Source organism: Pinus tabuliformis, chromosome Q (assembly GCF_031772625.1).
Source record: "Pinus tabuliformis cultivar Carrire ecotype Pingquan chromosome Q, CPIR1, whole genome shotgun sequence".
NCBI classification, from domain to species: domain Eukaryota; kingdom Viridiplantae; phylum Streptophyta; class Pinopsida; order Pinales; family Pinaceae; genus Pinus; species Pinus tabuliformis.
This window is the reverse complement of record NC_142296.1, coordinates 56,900,432-56,917,528: the sequence shown is the minus strand read 5'-3', so window position 1 is coordinate 56,917,528 and position 17,097 is coordinate 56,900,432. Positions and strand designations below refer to the sequence as shown.

The 17,097-nt window shown below is 39.2% G+C and overlaps 1 protein-coding gene across 2 annotated transcripts in view; it reads right to left on the bottom strand.

Moving 5' to 3' along the window:
- The window catches only part of LOC149218277 (ubiquitin interaction motif-containing protein), a 245,371-nt gene that overhangs the window by 164,322 nt on the left and 63,952 nt on the right, over positions 1-17,097 (bottom strand). For both annotated transcript variants that reach the window (XM_089383887.1, XM_089383886.1), the window contains exon 3: positions 5,604-5,758. In XM_089383887.1, coding sequence (XP_089240013.1) covers positions 5,604-5,758 — 155 coding nt within the window. The remainder of the gene's footprint in view (positions 1-5,603; positions 5,759-17,097) is intronic.

Here is a 17,097-nt window from a genome sequence, read left to right as displayed (position 1 = left end):
TATTTTAACAACCATCAATAAAGGGCATAAAACCCATGCTTTTACAATAACAATTGTCTTTTCTTCTTTTGTTTGTTATATAAAATACATATTGAAATGAGTAGAACAACAATTATGAAGACCGAAATTAGTTACATTTCCAACAGGTACAAGCAAAATGGATGAGGTCATTGATAAAAATTGTTTGCTCAAAAATTCTTTGGAGGTCATAATACCCTTCAAACTTTTATAAGCCTTTATCCCGCCTTGTATGAAGTTGCATTGAACAATATCAAATACTATTTATTTACAGGCGGTGGCACTATTATGAAAGTTATTGAAGGAGGGAAACAAAGGGTGCAGCAGCAGAACTTTCCAAGTTTCCATTGCTTGAGGACAAGCAATGTCGAGAAGGGGGGGCTATAATGTTCCCGAGAAATTAATTGCATAAGGGACAAAATAGCCTATCAATCCTTGTACACTATGGTCCTCAATAAAGAGGGAAAACCCAAAATACCTAGTGTCTAGGCAAGTTTTGGGGCAATTGGGAAAAGAAACCCAAAATTGGGGTTTGGAATAAAATTTACTAAATCAATTAAGAAGAATGATATGTGGAATATGTTGGAGCATTGAAATTTATAGTTGAGCCAACCTACAATGTTCCAAACCATGCCTGCAATACAAGGCCAACCTATCTTCCTTAAATTTGATTTTAAATACTGAAATTAAAGTGGGTCGACCTACAAGTTTAACTTAAAGTTGATTTGCATTATAAAAGAAGGTCTAGTGTCGACTTATATGTCCACATTTGGAAGAATTTTAAGGGTTTAGATCAAAAATTAGTTTTATGATCAGTGAAGGATACCCACGATAGTGGGGCATTGAGGTTGATCTATCTCATGGGAAATACATGTAATATTGTTTTATGAAGAAGAAAATCACAAAACAATCTTTGTAGGATTGGTGTAACCACTTGGGTGAAGACTTGGACCTTGAGACATGCATCTTAAAGCCCGCTTTCCCACCTTGGAGTTGATGTTATAGAGGACGAGAGATCTTCAAGGGACTTTGGAGATTGGCCATTGCACCAAAACCTCATTTATTGCAAATGGGTCACTTCTTGCGAGTTTATGCCCTTTAATTTTTGTACAAGAGGGATTTTTGCCCATCCTTAGGCTCGAATAGGAGGGATACTAGTATCAAAAATTAATATTTGATCTAATGGAAGTTGAGCACCTCCTATATAGATAGAGGTGCACATGCTTTGGTTGTTTCATGGTTTGATTTGGGTGAAAAATCTCTTGGAAGGTATGAAATTTCTACAAATTTTCTCTCTTATAATTTGGCTATGGATGGATGAGTTGAGTGACTTTCTCACAGAAATTGTTGATGTGGATTTCGATCACTTTTCACAGATGGTGATGAGGAAGCATGGATGAATAATTGGTAAATGAAGTAGGTTAACTTCTTATCTTGGTTTTATGTTTTATTGATGGATGAATTGTGTATTAAGCATGTTAACATGATATTTGCTTCATGATACTTGTTAAACTAACCCTTCCCCCAATCTTTTGAGGAAGTACAACCTTAGCTCCTTACTTTAATTCATTTATGGAAAATGAGAACCTTGATTCAAAACCCTAGGGTACGTAGGTTAACTTGCCCTAGTGTTCTTGAGCATTGTATCTACTCTATGTTCTCCCTAAGATTGTATGTTTTGTTCATTTTAACCTTGTACACTAAATTGTTGTAAATATATTCTTAGTAAAAAAAGAAAATATGCAGTGACACACACACACTAACAATAAGATTTTACACTAGAAAATCAAAATGATTTTTAGTGTCTTTCTCCTTTACAGTGCTAATAGAATATGAATACCATTCAACACTCATAAATCGTCAATCCATTAACCCTGGATTAGAATACCACTGTAGTTCCTTAATCAATATCACAAAACAATAGGTTGAACGCAAAAATTTGCCAAAACATTGTTTGGGGGCCTTACAAAATAATATGTAATTCATGCGTCATCCATAAGTCGCCAATCCATTAACCATGGATTAGAATACACTAGTAACTCCTTAATAGGAATAAAAATACATCAGGTTGAACCATCATTCACCACAAAACCGCAAAAAGTGAAAATCGTGTAAATCGCCATTTTTTTTTTTTGGGGGGTGGGGAGGGGGGGGGGTTCCCGCTACACCCACCACACCAAATCACGCATGGGGATTAGTTGTACATAGTGTATAACACATACCCAACATGATCCTTGACCCCATATGCCCCAAAAAATATATTGTCAAGTTAAGGCATCAACCTTCTATCCTCCAGCACCCATTTTTCTTTATAATCCTTAAAACCATTTTTCTAGGGTTTATCTCCAAGACAATCTGGTAATCTCTTGATTGTCTGTATTTGGCGAGAACTTCCCTTGAACTCAAATCATGGAACTATCAAACCCTGGAAATCCTATCTAGGAAGAAACCCACTTGAACCTGAGGTGAGTTGGCTAGCAGCGAGAACGAGTTGGTCAAGTGATAGTGGCCCCCTCTAAGGTGCAAGTTCAGGTTGTATCTCAAGAAGTGTTATACTTTCTAAGCTTTATATTGGTCAAAGGTTTGATTGTGGTCAATACCTATAGATCAAAGAAACTTCGAAATTTTAGATTGGCCAAAAATTGGATTAAAATGGCTCTAATAAGGGCATGGCCAAAGGTTGAGAACAAAAAACAAAGCTCTAATACCAAATGTGAGGAACCAATCTGGTTCATAAACTGAACATCCTAAAAACATTTCAAATAATACAAAGAAATCCATCTAATTAAATAATATATGTAATTAAAAGTATGAGAGACGATTAGATTTTATATTGATGGATTGGAGTCATTCTTGCACAACCATATCCAACCCAGTGTTGATCGTCTTCTTCATCACAACTCGATCTCCACACTTCTTTCTGCAAATGATGTGGTTCTATTATCCTCTACACCTGAGAGTTCACAAAGAAAACTATTGTGCTCTTCAGCAATTGGCAATCAATCTTCATAAAGCAAAGATCATGATCTCCAATTGCTTGAAGAAGGCTATCATAATTCCATTTCTACTTCAACAGGGTGGAGGTTGAGATTACCATAGCGTACACATTTGGGGGTTTAGTTTTAAGGCCCCAAAATCAAATTGCGGCAAGCTCTTCAACCTCGAGTTAATAAGGGGCATAGATCCCTAGGCCTTTTAGAGAGACGATTCTTTTGACATCATTTCCAAGATATCTTTTCCAAGTTGGACATCATGGAATCCAATGTTAGACCCACAATTTTGTATGGATCAAAGGTGTGGGGTTCTAGCCCACTTAAGTTAAATTGGGCCTTCTACTCTTTAGAGGCATTTTCCTAATCTTCCCCACTTGAGGAGAGTACACTAGTTCTCAAATGTTTCATGCTTCCTTCAATCAATTGTCGTAATGATGAACTACCTATTTAGAAATCTAGGGCAGCTAGATTAGGGTGTTTCTCTTACTTTGTTAAGAGCTTGTGATGTTCTTTACTTAACTTGATCTATTTGACATTAACTTCTTCTTATCTTGATTATTATAGTGTTCTTTATCATCAAACAGCTACCAAACAATGAATATCAATGAGAAAAGAGGACAAAATGTAGGCTGCTAGCCAGGGCCAAAACCTCTCCTCTTGAGGAAGACCCACAAGAATTATTCTCTTCTTATAGAATCTTCAAATGACGAATTCCAAGACCTAGGACACTTGACCAAGTCCCCTCCAAGACCAAGTCAACCTCTTCTTTGATGGGCTTCTCTTCCACGAAGTCAACGCTATCAAACTTGCTCCAATACTTCAAATTTCAGCTTTTCTTCATAATTTCAAATTTTCAGCTTCTATTATAGGCCTGAAACTTTCAGCCTTCTTGCAGCAGCTGATTTTCGCATGTGTGAACAATTTAGGGCAAAATTAGGGTGTTTCTCTCCTTTGCTTGTCTTGATCTTCCCTCCTTAGAATTGTGGCTTGCAAGTATGATATTTTGACACTAGTTTTCGGCTCCTTTTAAGGCCTGCAATTTATCAATTCAGAAACCCTCCTGGTAGCTCGCACGTGTGAGAGATATAGACCTAAAACAATCCTCCAAGGTTTTGATTTGGCTTCCTTCTTCTTTTCCTTTTCTTCGCTCCTTTTAGGTCTTTTTCTTCTTCCTTGATCGAACTTCTTGTTACTTGAAATGAATGCACTTTGATGAGGTCGAGTTCTTCCTTATATATAGGCTTCCCATGGAGGTCGAATAGCCCTTTCATGAGGACGACTTGTCACTTTGTAGGCCAACTTGGTCTTGGAGGGACTTTGATACATTTTACGACTCAAATAAATTTCTTTTACATGATACAAAGTGCCCAATGGGGTCTTTCATATATGACAATGACTCAATTGAATTCTTGACTCTATGACAAACCCTAGAAGCACTCAATGGGTGCTTGACCTACAAATAAATTGACCATGAACATGAAACCCATTCTAAAAATCTAATAATAATAATATTTCTTCCTTTTTACAATATACAAGAATCAAGAGTACATTTCATATTTATGAAGACCGAACCTAGTTACCTATTTCAACACTGCCTCCCCCCCTTCAAGTAATCTTCAAATGCCCCTGGTATCCTCCTACCTCATAGGCAAATGATGAATGGGATCATCAGAGAGGATATTTACGTGCAATATATTTAGGTCACTTGGATTGCACCTCTAGAGGGATTGAAACCCAAGATGGCTTTTATTCGCAAAGCACTTCATGGAGCTAAGGGACAACTACATCAATTGAACCCCTTATATGCTCAACCATTGGATGCATGGGCTCAAGTTTCCCTTGGGCTAGTTTTGGGTGGGCTCTCATGAACTTTAGGTGGAAGTTGAGAACCAAATTCCATAGGATGGGAAATCCACATTTTATAGTAGATTCATCAAAGAGGGAAAACCTCCCTTACCCTTAAAGCGTGACATGCATTTGGAGCACAAAGACTCATTTATTTGATAAATCCCCCAAACCAGTGTTTCTCCCCTATATATGATACATGAGAGTTTAGTTCTTAAATAGCTTTGCTTTCACTTTGGCATTTATAAGAGTGGCTTTAGCACTCCCACTTTTTATAGATACCATGTAGTATACAGTCCCATTGACCTGGTTTTCGTCATTTTTAGCTTTATGCGTCCCTAACGATGGGTGGAGCATCCACTCGAAACATTGGACAACAAATATATTTTATGCAGTTTACTCCCAAAAGATTCAACATTATCACCTGGTTTTGGTCATTTTATGGTAGACATCAATAAACTTATATAGCATCTACCATCACTCTATATGAAACAGTAACTTTGAAAAAAAATACCAAAATTATTTTTGATTCAATTGAATATTCATCTTATGACAAAGTAAGAAAGAATCACATAAACAATACCGTTCAATACACCTATCAACAATACAATGGCCATCTCTTCCACAAACACACATGAATAGGCCCATGTTGTATCAATTGTATATCTAGATGTAGAACCTCTACAAAGGGTAATTTTTTCTTGTATTTGGAGGGAGTGAATATTTGAATGGCTGAAAGAAAATTACCTTGTCTTCTGATGTTCAGTGAGGAAAGAAAAATTCTCTGGTGTAATTGTTGAAGTTTGTGAAAATGTTTGCGATCCTATATTACGTTGTACCATGTTTAGAGAAAGGTCACCTCCTTCATCTGGTACAAACAAAAGGTATTTGAGGACTACTGCCTGCACAAGCCCAAAAAATTGACATTGTAAGCACTCTTCCAAATGCCATATTGCAGGCATTTCTAGAAATCCTGTGTGCATTGACTTAAACTATTAGCAATCTAGTAAGATTGAACACTGAAAATCCCAAATAATATACCAAACTAAGAATATTATCAATCATTTAAGGTCTTACATAGTATAATCCTTTTCAAAAGAGAACAGTTGAAATCCAACTCAGAGATATATTCTAGTCACAGATGACAGAGCACAGCAAACCAGGAAACACAATTAATACATAAAAATATGACTGCATATGTGAGAAACAAAATATAGAACTGTAAACCAATTCAGCTGACACTGACAATAATCTACTTTAATCTTTATTACCCACTTTCATTTGGAATTTTGAATTGTGTAAAACATTTCCTTCATAATACAGATGCCTTAATAGCAACCAATTAAATTGGTCACATGTCATAAATAATCAGTGTTACAACACTGCCAAGTGAATAAGCGACCGGCAGAAGGGAGCAGGATTGCAATGCAGTCCTTGCATTATTAAGAAATCAGAACCATGATTCACAGTCGACTAAAGCACCAACCATTTAGTATAAATCTCGGGACCAAATATCAACCATTTATCAGTTGTTAAAAATCAAATAGCATGAAATAGAATAGGTACCAGGGAATAAAGTTAAACCCAATAACATCAACCATCTCGTAGTTACAAATTTGCAAACCAAAAAGAGAGAAGTACAACATGAAATGAAATAGACAATCATGACCAAAGAGTCAAACTATGCATAGAATAATGTTTACAAAATAGGCCATGTGCCTAACTTGGAAAACCAGAAAATGAAACATTACCTTAAGTAAAAATGCAAGGAGAAAGAAAGGGGTTTAGGACATTTACAAGCACTAAACTACCTTTCTCGAGGGCGTTGACCCTAATGGGGCCTTCTCATAGTGTTTAATTCCTAAAACTCAATGAGTATTCCACAGTTTCTAACTTCCAGGCACCAGAAAGCTGAAAGCTGGAATAATATCAAAATTCTAATCTTCTTTGTGTGAGGTCTGGTGGGTTTAATTCCACCAACAAAGCCGCCTGGAACGGGATTATTCCTTTAATTTTTAATGTTAAAAAGAGTAAGTGAATGAAGAAAAAATATATAAAACATTAATTTTCATAATCAATATATTACAAGTTTTCGGGAAAAGGAAGAAGGAATAAGGATTTTCATATGCTATAAAGCTTAAACCATCTTGCTTGTGGGTATGGGCCTTATTGGGGCCTTTCCATAGGCTACACACACGTATAAATTGCCTAGAGATGAGTTTATCCTTATCCTAGTACATGTCTAAAAATGAGCACACACTCTGGGTTCAATGCTTGCACACATCACAATAGCAATGAGTAGCATTATGGGCATGCTTATATTTTAGTGCCGTGCACCCAAAAACCCAACATAAGCACACAACCTCAAACATACCCATACAACAAAGCTTAAGATAGGTACACTAATATGAGCACACCCCCTGGTTCAATGCTTGCACACATCACAATAGCAATGAGCTGCATTATGGATGTTCTTATATTCTAGTGCCATGCACCAAAAACCCAACATAAGCACACAACCTCAAGCATAATCATGCAACAAGCTTAACATAGGCACACTAATATGGAATGACAACTGAAAGAATACTTGCGAGAGGAACCTTGACCGTCATAATGGAATGTGGTCTCCTTCTGTCTCTTCTTCCTCATAGCACTTCTACAATGTTGTATTGCCTGTTAATTGGAGTTTAGAGATGGAAGGGTTCTACTAAATTTAGTGACCCACAAGTGAAGCTAAAGCACAGTTTACTTTTTCTTAATTTTGACTTAGGAAAATTCAAATTTTCCTATAGTCAAAAATAGAATCAATATCAGCAAAATAGAGTCGATCTCAGTTGTCCAATGAGTTTTAATATTAGGGTTGTACTAGGGTACGAGTTAGTTGGAGTTGGGGAGACAGTCTTCGACAAAGACCTTGTCAATTTTGCACTATTGGGCTTTCCCAAGTCATGGGAAAACTTCATTGATGCAGTGAGTGGCAGAGAAAAGCTTCCAGATTGGGAGTCGTTGTGGAGTGATTCCATGCACGACGAGATCCAGAAACAAGTTAAATCTGTGTCTCATACGAAGACTAAGGAAGAGTAAAACTTTGCCCTAGCTAGCAAAGGATGCAAGGCCAAGGGCAAGAAAAATCCAAGAGGGATAGAGTCCATTTCAGGAGGCAAGAAGAAAGCTCTTAGCAAAATAAAGTGCTTCTCTTGTCATCAATTTGGGCACTATTCCCCAACAAGTGTCCAAACAAGAAGAACGGATATCCAAGAAGGATCACATGACAACATCAACAGAGGTGGAGGAGTTCACTTCTCAGTTTGAGGAGTTTTCGCTCATAACTTGCATGGAAAGCTCAATGGCCAGTAACGTGTGGTATATTGAGAGTGGAGCGTATTGTCATATGACTGGGAACAAGGGATATTTCAACCAGTTGACAGAGAAGGATATGCGGTTTCATATAGAGATGGGAGATGATGGCAAGTACCTAGCATAGGGAGTGGGTACTTTCAAGTTGGAGAGGGATTCTGGGAATCCTCTCTACCATAGAGATGTCATCTATCATGCAGATTGACATGTGGGAGATTGTTCCAAGACCAATTGGCAAATCAGTGGTTGGTTCATGATGGGTGCACAAGATTAAGAATGCAGTTGACGCCAGTGTGGAGAAGTGTAAGGCTAGATTTGTGGCTAAAGGGTTCTCTCAGGTCGAAGGAATAAACTATGATGAGATGTTCGCACCAATGGCCCACTATTTATCCATTAGGACTATTCTGGTGATTGCAACGCAGATGGGCTGGAAGATCCACCAAATGGACGTGAAGGTCGCCTTCCTTAACAGAGTTCTTGACGAAGAGATATATGTTGTGCAGCCTAAGGGATTTGAGACTTTCAGCAGAAACATGCATGTGTGCAAGCTGAAGAGAGCTCTTTATGGGCTCAAGCAAGCATTGAGGGCCCAGATAGACTACCTTCTCAGATTGGGCTTCACCGAGAGTCAAGCGAACCCTAACGTGTACTATATTATGGTTGAGGGCCAACCTCTAATTCTTGTGTTATATGTTGATGATTTGATATTGACAACAGACGGGAAGCTCACCCGTGACTGAAAGAAAGATCTTGCAGAGGAGTCTGAGATGAAGGATATAGGGCTTATGCACTATTTCCTTAGGCAGCAGGTTTGGCAGGGTGATGGGGAGATACTATTGGGATAGGGAAGGTGCATGCAAAAGATTCTCAAGAGGTTTAACATGCAAGATTGCAAGCCCAAGACCATGCCTCTGGTCACAAACTGGAGGAAGGTGGACGCTACCAAAGGTGAGCAAGGAGATGATACTCTCTATAGGCAACTAATCGGTTTGTTGATGTATTTGGTTAACACACGACCATACATTTGCTTCGCATTCAACCAGTTGAGCCAACCAAAGTGCATTGGCTTGTTGCTAAGCACATGTTGAGGTATCTTAGGGGCGCAGCAGATTATAGGTTGTTGTACAAGAAAGTTGATGGAGTGAGTCTTCAGGGATTCACAGATGCAGATTGGGTAGGGGGTTCAGTAGATACGAAGAGCACTCAAGGTTGTGCTTTCAGTGTTGGATAAGCAATTGTTTCCTAGTTTAGCAGGAAGCAAAGATCAGTGACACTGAGCTTAGCTGAGGCCAAGTAAATGGCTACCATCTTAGCAGCTTGCGAGGCTATTTGGTTGAGGAAGCTACTTGTCGAGTTGTTCAATCAGAGATTGGAGCTCACAGTCATAAACTGTGATAATCAGAGTTGCATCAAGCTCTATTTAAATCCAGTCTTTCGTGACTACACCAAGCACATCGGGATCAGGTACCACCATATCAGAGATTGTGTTCAGAGGGGTAAGGTAAGACCCCAGTACGTGCCTACAAAGGAGCAAACAACAGATATTTTGACCAAGGCATTAGCAAGGGGCACTTTTTTCTACTCCATAGATAAATTGGGTGTAGTATAGAACATCTTCCTCTCTAGGAGGGAATGTTAATTTGAGTCAAAGATGGAAGGGTTCTGCTAAATTTAGAAGTGCGCCAAATTTGGCAAAGGAACCTAGAAACGAAGCTAAGGCACAATTTACTTTTTCTTAATTTTGACTTAAGAAAAGTCTAATTTTCTTGTAGTCAAAAAAAGAATCGATCTCAGTCGTCCATTGAGGTTTAATCTCAATCGTTCGTGGAAGATGGAGGGCCAGGTCAACTTTATAAAGGAGAGAAAGGGCGCAGACTTCGCAAATGATTATGCACTAAAGACTTCAGTGTTCAGCTCAGCGAAGAAGAGTTTCTAGATTAACATGCTAGGGTGGAAAGAGAGGTCGAATAGCCTCAATGAATTCTTCAGTTAGCATACTTCATTTTCGGGGCCTTGTTAGCCTTGTGTAGGAAGGTCGAGTTAGCTTGTAACAACTCCGCAGACAGGAGGGTCGAGTTAGCCTATAACAATTGCGCAAACCAAGAGGGTTGAATTGGCCCGTAATAGTTGTGTAACAACTACGCAGATAGGGAGGCCGAGTTGGATGAGTGTGCATATCAGTGTGTTGAGGGACGGTGAATTGAAGGAAAAATCTTCCCCTTGATTTGTAATAATTATTTGAGATCTTTGCTAAGCAAAATAATAAAAACACTCAAGTTGGTAAGTTTTTCCTAGTTGGGGTTTCCTAGGTAATGTCTAGTGTATTTTTTATTGTGTGCTTGTGTCTTCGAGAATTTATTTCCGACTGCTATTATTTGTTAGAATACCCAACATATTTAGTAAAAGTGTTTGGAGTTCAATTTTCAGTTTCTTCATCATAGGATTTTTATTAAATTAGCAGTTAGGTATTGGAAATCTAACATTGCCATATATTGATCAATAAATGTGATGAGAAATGCTTTATATTCCCTAGTGCATGCCTTATTTTATCACCTAACTTAGATTGTAATCAAGTTGATGTTGGTGTAGATTTAGTGGATAGATCATCATTAGTTGGTGTTGAGTCTATGTTGCACAAAACTTCTAGGAACTCAGTGTTTCGAGCCATACCCGTACCCGAAACTTCGAAACTTGGCCGAAACTCGACCATCATGTAATCATCTATGAGAGTTAATATAGACTTGTTTTCACTTCTAAATTGTCATCTATGGGTCTTATTCCCTTTTTCTTGCAAACATAATGTGTTATTCACTTATATATATATGTGTGTGTGTGTGTGTGTGTGTGTGTGTGTGTTATTCCCTTTTTCTTGCAAACATAATGTGTTATTCACTTATATATATATATATATGATGTTTTGGTTGGCGTTTCGACCGACGTTTCCATTTTTGGGAGGTGACGTTTCTAAACGTACCCGTTTCAAAAACTTCAAACGTTTCGGCGTTTCGTGCAACTTAGTGTTGAGTTCATGTCAAAAATTTCATTGATAAACAAGCTTATTCTTAAATGAAAATTCAAAGTTTATCTTCGGTCAACTTATTGTGTCAATTGCATGTGTTCTTCAATGAAATCATTTTATGTTATCATCATTGTATTCAAAACCAGTCGGGTCGAACTGGTATCTGGTCAAACTGGACGGTTCATTACGCTTGGGGATCAACCCGACCAATAGACCCAATTCAGGCCTCGCCAAACACTGATTTGGTACCAACTGGTCATAAATTAGCCAATTTGATACCAAATCGGTCGGTCCAGCCATAAACGGGTCAGTTCCCTCATAAATCGGTCGAGTTATTACAAGTGCGGTTAGATGTCACATTTGTGGGGGAGTCTATGACCATCGATGGTGATTTTTCAAGTGGTTTTGGAGGAAATCTAGGGTGTTTTGATCAATAAATGTGATCAAAAATGCTTTATGTTCCCTAGTGCATGCCTTATTTGTTCACCTCCCTTAGATTGTAATCAAGTTGATGTTGGTGTAGATTTAGTGGATAGATCATCATTAGTTGGTGTTGAGTTCATGTCGGTCATTTCATTGATAAACAAGCTTATTCTTAAATGAAAATTCAATGTTTATCTTTGGTCAACTAATTGTGCCAATTGCATGTGTCCTTCCATGAAATCATTTATGTAATCATCATAGTATTCAAAATCAGTCGAGTCAAACTGGTATCTGGTCCAGTGTTGCAGGAATCGCCCCCCCCCCCCGGAGGATCCAAACCCGGAACCGCGGTTCGGAGCGAACCGTCCCGGAATCCATTTGGGAATCGCGATTCTGAGGAGGAGGGGGCGCAGTTCCGTCTTTTATACGCGGTTCCTGCCATATAGGTTGCGGCCACCCCGGAACCGCGGATCCGAGGGCGGTTCGGGCACGGGGTGGCGCCAAGCTTCCGGCCCGGAACCGCACGCCACCCGCACGGTTCCCAGGCGATTCCGGAAGCAACCCGCGGCATCATTTTTTTAACTTGATTTTTTTTTAATTTGTTTTAACTTGAGTCTTAACTAGCATGAGGGGGTGGGTTAGGTTGGTTTAGGGTGAGTCTAGGGTGACTTTAGAAAAGAATAAAGCCCCCATTCTCTTCTCATTTTCTCACTTTGAGTTTATGAGAGTTGGAGAAGAGAAGAGAGGAGAGGAGAAGAGAAGAGAGGAAAGGAGAGGAGAAGAGAGGAGAGCTTGGAGGAGTGAAGAAGGAGGAGCTAGGAGAAGGAGGAGGAGCTTGGAGCAAGAGCTTGGAGGACTTCATCTACAAGAGCTAAAGAGGTAAGTTCAAACCCCAAACTCCCTTGTTTTTTTGAAAAAAAAATTGTATTTTTCTCCTCCCTCTCCTACTCTTTCCCATTGTTTCTACTTGCTCCTTTATTTACAGGTTGTCCACCACCTATATCCATATTCCAAGATGGTGTTCTTTTGGCTTCTATGTATCATTCCACTCTTGGTTTTAATGATGGCAAGGGTGAGGAATAGAGGGGAAGAGGAAGGGGATGAACTTGGTCCTAATAGTAGTGACCCAATGTATGATGAGGAGGAAGGGTTTGAAGAGGAAGGGGATGAACTTGAAGAGGACACTGAAGCACAAGATGGGAAAGGTACATCAAATCCCTTGTGGACCTTTGTGACCAAACTTGAAGGGGGAAAGGGTGGTGGATCTTACAAATGGATGTGCCCTCATGGTTGTCATGGAGGAAAACCATATACGGGTTCATATACCCGTCTGAGGAGGCATCTTTGTGGGGTGCTAGACAGTGATGAAAGAAAGGGTTCCGTGGGGGTAACCATTTGCCCAAACATTTCAAGTGAACAAAGACAAAAATACATCAAATTAGAGATGGCTGCACAAGGAAAAAACAAGAAACAAAAAACTCATTCTGAATCAAGTGCAACCTCTAAATTTGGTAGTTGCCCATCTCCTCATGGTACTTTTGCAACCTCTGGAGGTAGAAAAACAATAGGGGATTTCCTTAATGTTACTGGGAGGGATGATGTGGATGGAAAGATAGTCCGTTTTCTTTGTGCTTGCGGTGTACCATTCAATGTGCTTCGCTCTCCCTATTGGCATGACATGGTAAAGGCCATCAATGAAGCCCCAAAAGGATACAAGGCCCCCAACTATGAGAAAGCTAGAACAGTGTTATTAGAAAGAGAAAAAGCTAAGGTTCAAAGAGCTTTGACACGTTTTACACATGAGTGGGTGGATTATGGGGTATCCATTGTATCAGATGGGTGGACAAATATTAGAAACCAACATTTGATAAATGTTCTTGGTGTTTCTTCTAGTGGTGCAGTATTTATTGCATCTCATGACTCCTCCTCCATCAGTGCAACTGCACAAAACATTGCAGATCTCCTATTGAAATCAATCAAAGATGTTGGTCCGAATAATGTGATTCAAGTGATCACAGATAATGCAGCAAATTGTAAGTTAGCAGGAAAAATTATTGAGCGTACTCATCCACACATCTTTTGGTCTGGGTGCCTGGTTCACACATTGAACCTTTTGATGCATGATATTGTGAAACACAAAGATTGTGGGTGGATTACTGAGGTTTACAGGAAAGGGAAGCAGCTCATTAAATTCATCACAGGGCATACAAGGGTAAACTACTTCTATGGCACTTACTCCAAGTTGCAATTGCTTAAAATTGCAAAGACAAGATTTGCTAGTTATTACCTCACCTTTAGGCGGCTAGTGAGGGTGAGACAAGCTTTAACTAATCTGGTGTGTGCTGAAACATGGGATGAAATTAACAATGACACAGATGGTGCTAATGAAGTCAAGGACATTGTTCTTGACAGTTACTTTTGGTCACAGGTTAAATATGTTTTGCAATTCACCAAACCAATTTATTACATGATCAAGTTTGCAGATTCAGATCGACCAGTAATTGGGGAGGTGTATGAGCAAATGGATAGCATGTTGGGGCAGATTAAAGACATTGTTGAGCCTAGAGATACCACCTTGTACAATTATATTCGTGAAGAGGTGGTAAAACGATGGGATAGCCTAAATGTTCCATTGCATGCATTAGCATATGTTTTGACACCTAAATACTATCATCCATCATGGCTTTCAAAACCAGCACCTGGGGGGGGAGTCAGGAGAAGACCACACCAAGATAAAGAGGTTCACGAAAAATATATGGCTGCATTGAGTAGATTAATCCCTGATGAGGAGGAGGCTGCATTGGTACGGAGACACGTGAGCAACTATACGAGCAGCACTGGTCCATTTTCGAGCATGCATGCAATTCAAGATCGAGAGAATTTTTCTGCTCTTGAGTGGTGGAACATGCATGGAGGGCCTACTCCACTTCTACAGAGTTTGGCATTGCGGGTGCTATCACAGGTGGTAAACACTTCTTCTGCAGAGAGGTGTTGGAGCTCTTATTCTTTCATCCACAGTGTTAAAAGGAACAGGTTGAATTTAGACCGGGCAGAGAGCTTGGTTTATGTTCATTACAACTTGCGATTGTTGTCCCATTACTGTGAAGATGCAAAGTCTAATAAAGACTTGTTGACTTGGGACAAGAATCCAGAGGAGCCCAATTTGGAGGATGGAGTGTTGCGACTAGAGCAATTAGAGGATTCTCTTATCCAGGTATGTCCATTGTGGTATGAATTTTCCAATTTTCCCTTATAAAGAATTCATGTTTTTAATTTTTTTGTTAACTAGTGTTTTTTTTTTGCATGAATTTTTTGAGCGATTCTAGGATGATGACACGGGTGTTGATATGCCACCACCCCCACCCCCATCTGGTCCCTTGGTTTCTACTAGAGGAGGTTCTTCTTCATCAGTTCCAGTGCCACGACTTACACAGGGACCATCTTCTTCATTGCCACCACGTGGAGGCCCGCCATCACGTTCTATTCGTGGTGGAAGGAGGAGAGATTAGTAGATATATTCACAATCTACTTCTTTTTGTCATAGATTACTCATTAGACTTGTAGACTTGTGAATTTGAATTTTGAACCTTTTTGGCTTGGCGGTGACCAAGTGACATATTTTGTAAACATTATTATTTGAATTTTGGACATGACAAATGTTGACAGTTGCTCACTTGCTAGATAAATCATAATATGCTCTATGTTTTATGTTTTATAATATGCTTAAATGTTTTATGTTTTATAATATGCTTCAAAATTTGATGTATGTTTGTAATAGCTAGAATATAGATGATTGTTGTACATACTAGTAACTACAATGGAATCATGGATGCCATATCTATCTTGATTTATGCAAAAATATGCATGTTTTCATGTCTTCTACAATTAATTTGGTATTTGGGATGTTTGTTTTGAGTATAAATGCAAAAAAATATAAAAAAATATATATATATAGCAGACGCTTCCGCGGACGCTTCGCTCCCTAGATTTTTGGAAAATGACGCTTCCGCGCTCCGCGCTTCCGCTTCGCGCTTCCGCTTCGCTCCCGCTTCGTGCAACATTGATCTGGTCAAACTAGACGATTCATTAGGCCTGGGGATCAACCCGGCCAATAGACCCAGTTCGAGCCCAGTGAAACACCCATTTGGTACTGATTGGTCATAAATCAGACAGTTTGATATCAAACCGGCCAGTTCGGCCATAAACGGGTTGATTCCATCATAAATCGGTCGAGTCATTACCAGTGCAGTTAGATTTCAAATTTTTGGAGTGTTGAAAAGTGTAACTAGGTTTGGTCTTCATAATGACATGTAATTGTGATTTTTGTAAATGATGTAAAGAAGAAAAATTATATTATTATTGTAATGCTTGCTTTATGGGTTTCATGAGCAAGAGATTTTATTTTTAGATGGCTCCCGTTGTGAGCCTTTAGGATTTGTCAAAAGGAGTCAATGTCATGTATGAAGAACCCTTCTTGTGCATGTTACAAATATGTATAAGTTTATAGGGTTGTCAAATATCCCTCCAACACAAGCACTAGTTACTCCTCTTCAAGTCGGCCTCAAGAAAAAGTAAAGAACTTATGTCGACTTCCCCTAATGGAGACACAATTGTTCGAATGGATCATGTCGGCTAATATTCATGGGCAAACTACTATATATAGGCAGCTCGGCCTATTCCATAGATGCAAGTTCAGATCTCTCTGAAAATTCATATGACAATCGACTTCACCTAATGGAGACACAATTGTTCGAATGGATCATGTCGGCTAATATTCATGGGAAAACTACTATAAATAGGCAGCTCGACGTATTCCATAGATGCAAGTTCAGATCTCTCTGAAAATTCAGATGACAATCACAAAGGTAAGCTCGGATAGGAGTGCAGAGGCAAGTTTGATGAAGGAGCTTAGACAAGGTTACAGGATTGCAGAGATAAGTTCGGTGTTATCTCATAGTCAAGGCAAAAACTCTGTCTCGGTACATCACGGAGTAACTTGGTTAAATATTAGTGATCAAGGTTCGGTATTATCACAAAGAAGGTATCTCTGTCTCGGTTCAGAAATACAGTCTCGATGCCACCACCGTTCGTTGCTATCACAATTTAGTGACCATCTCAGTGTGCTCATATAGGAGATGATCTCAATATATCCACAGTTCATTTTTATGTTATCACTATAACTTTGTTTCGGTGCCTCCACAGTGAGAAAGGCTTGGTACCACCACAGTATGAAGGAATCAATAAGAACTCAATGCCATCACATAAATAAGACCTTTGTGTCATGTCAGTGACAAGATCTCGGTGGTAACCATGTCTCGGTGCTAAGAACGTCAAAAGCAGAAGAGGAGTCAAGAAGAAGAAAGGAGCAGAAGACAGTGAAGAGAACTAGTGTCTTGGTCTTGGAGTGGCTAATAGGTCAAGGGTCTTGGTCTAGGTATTCGT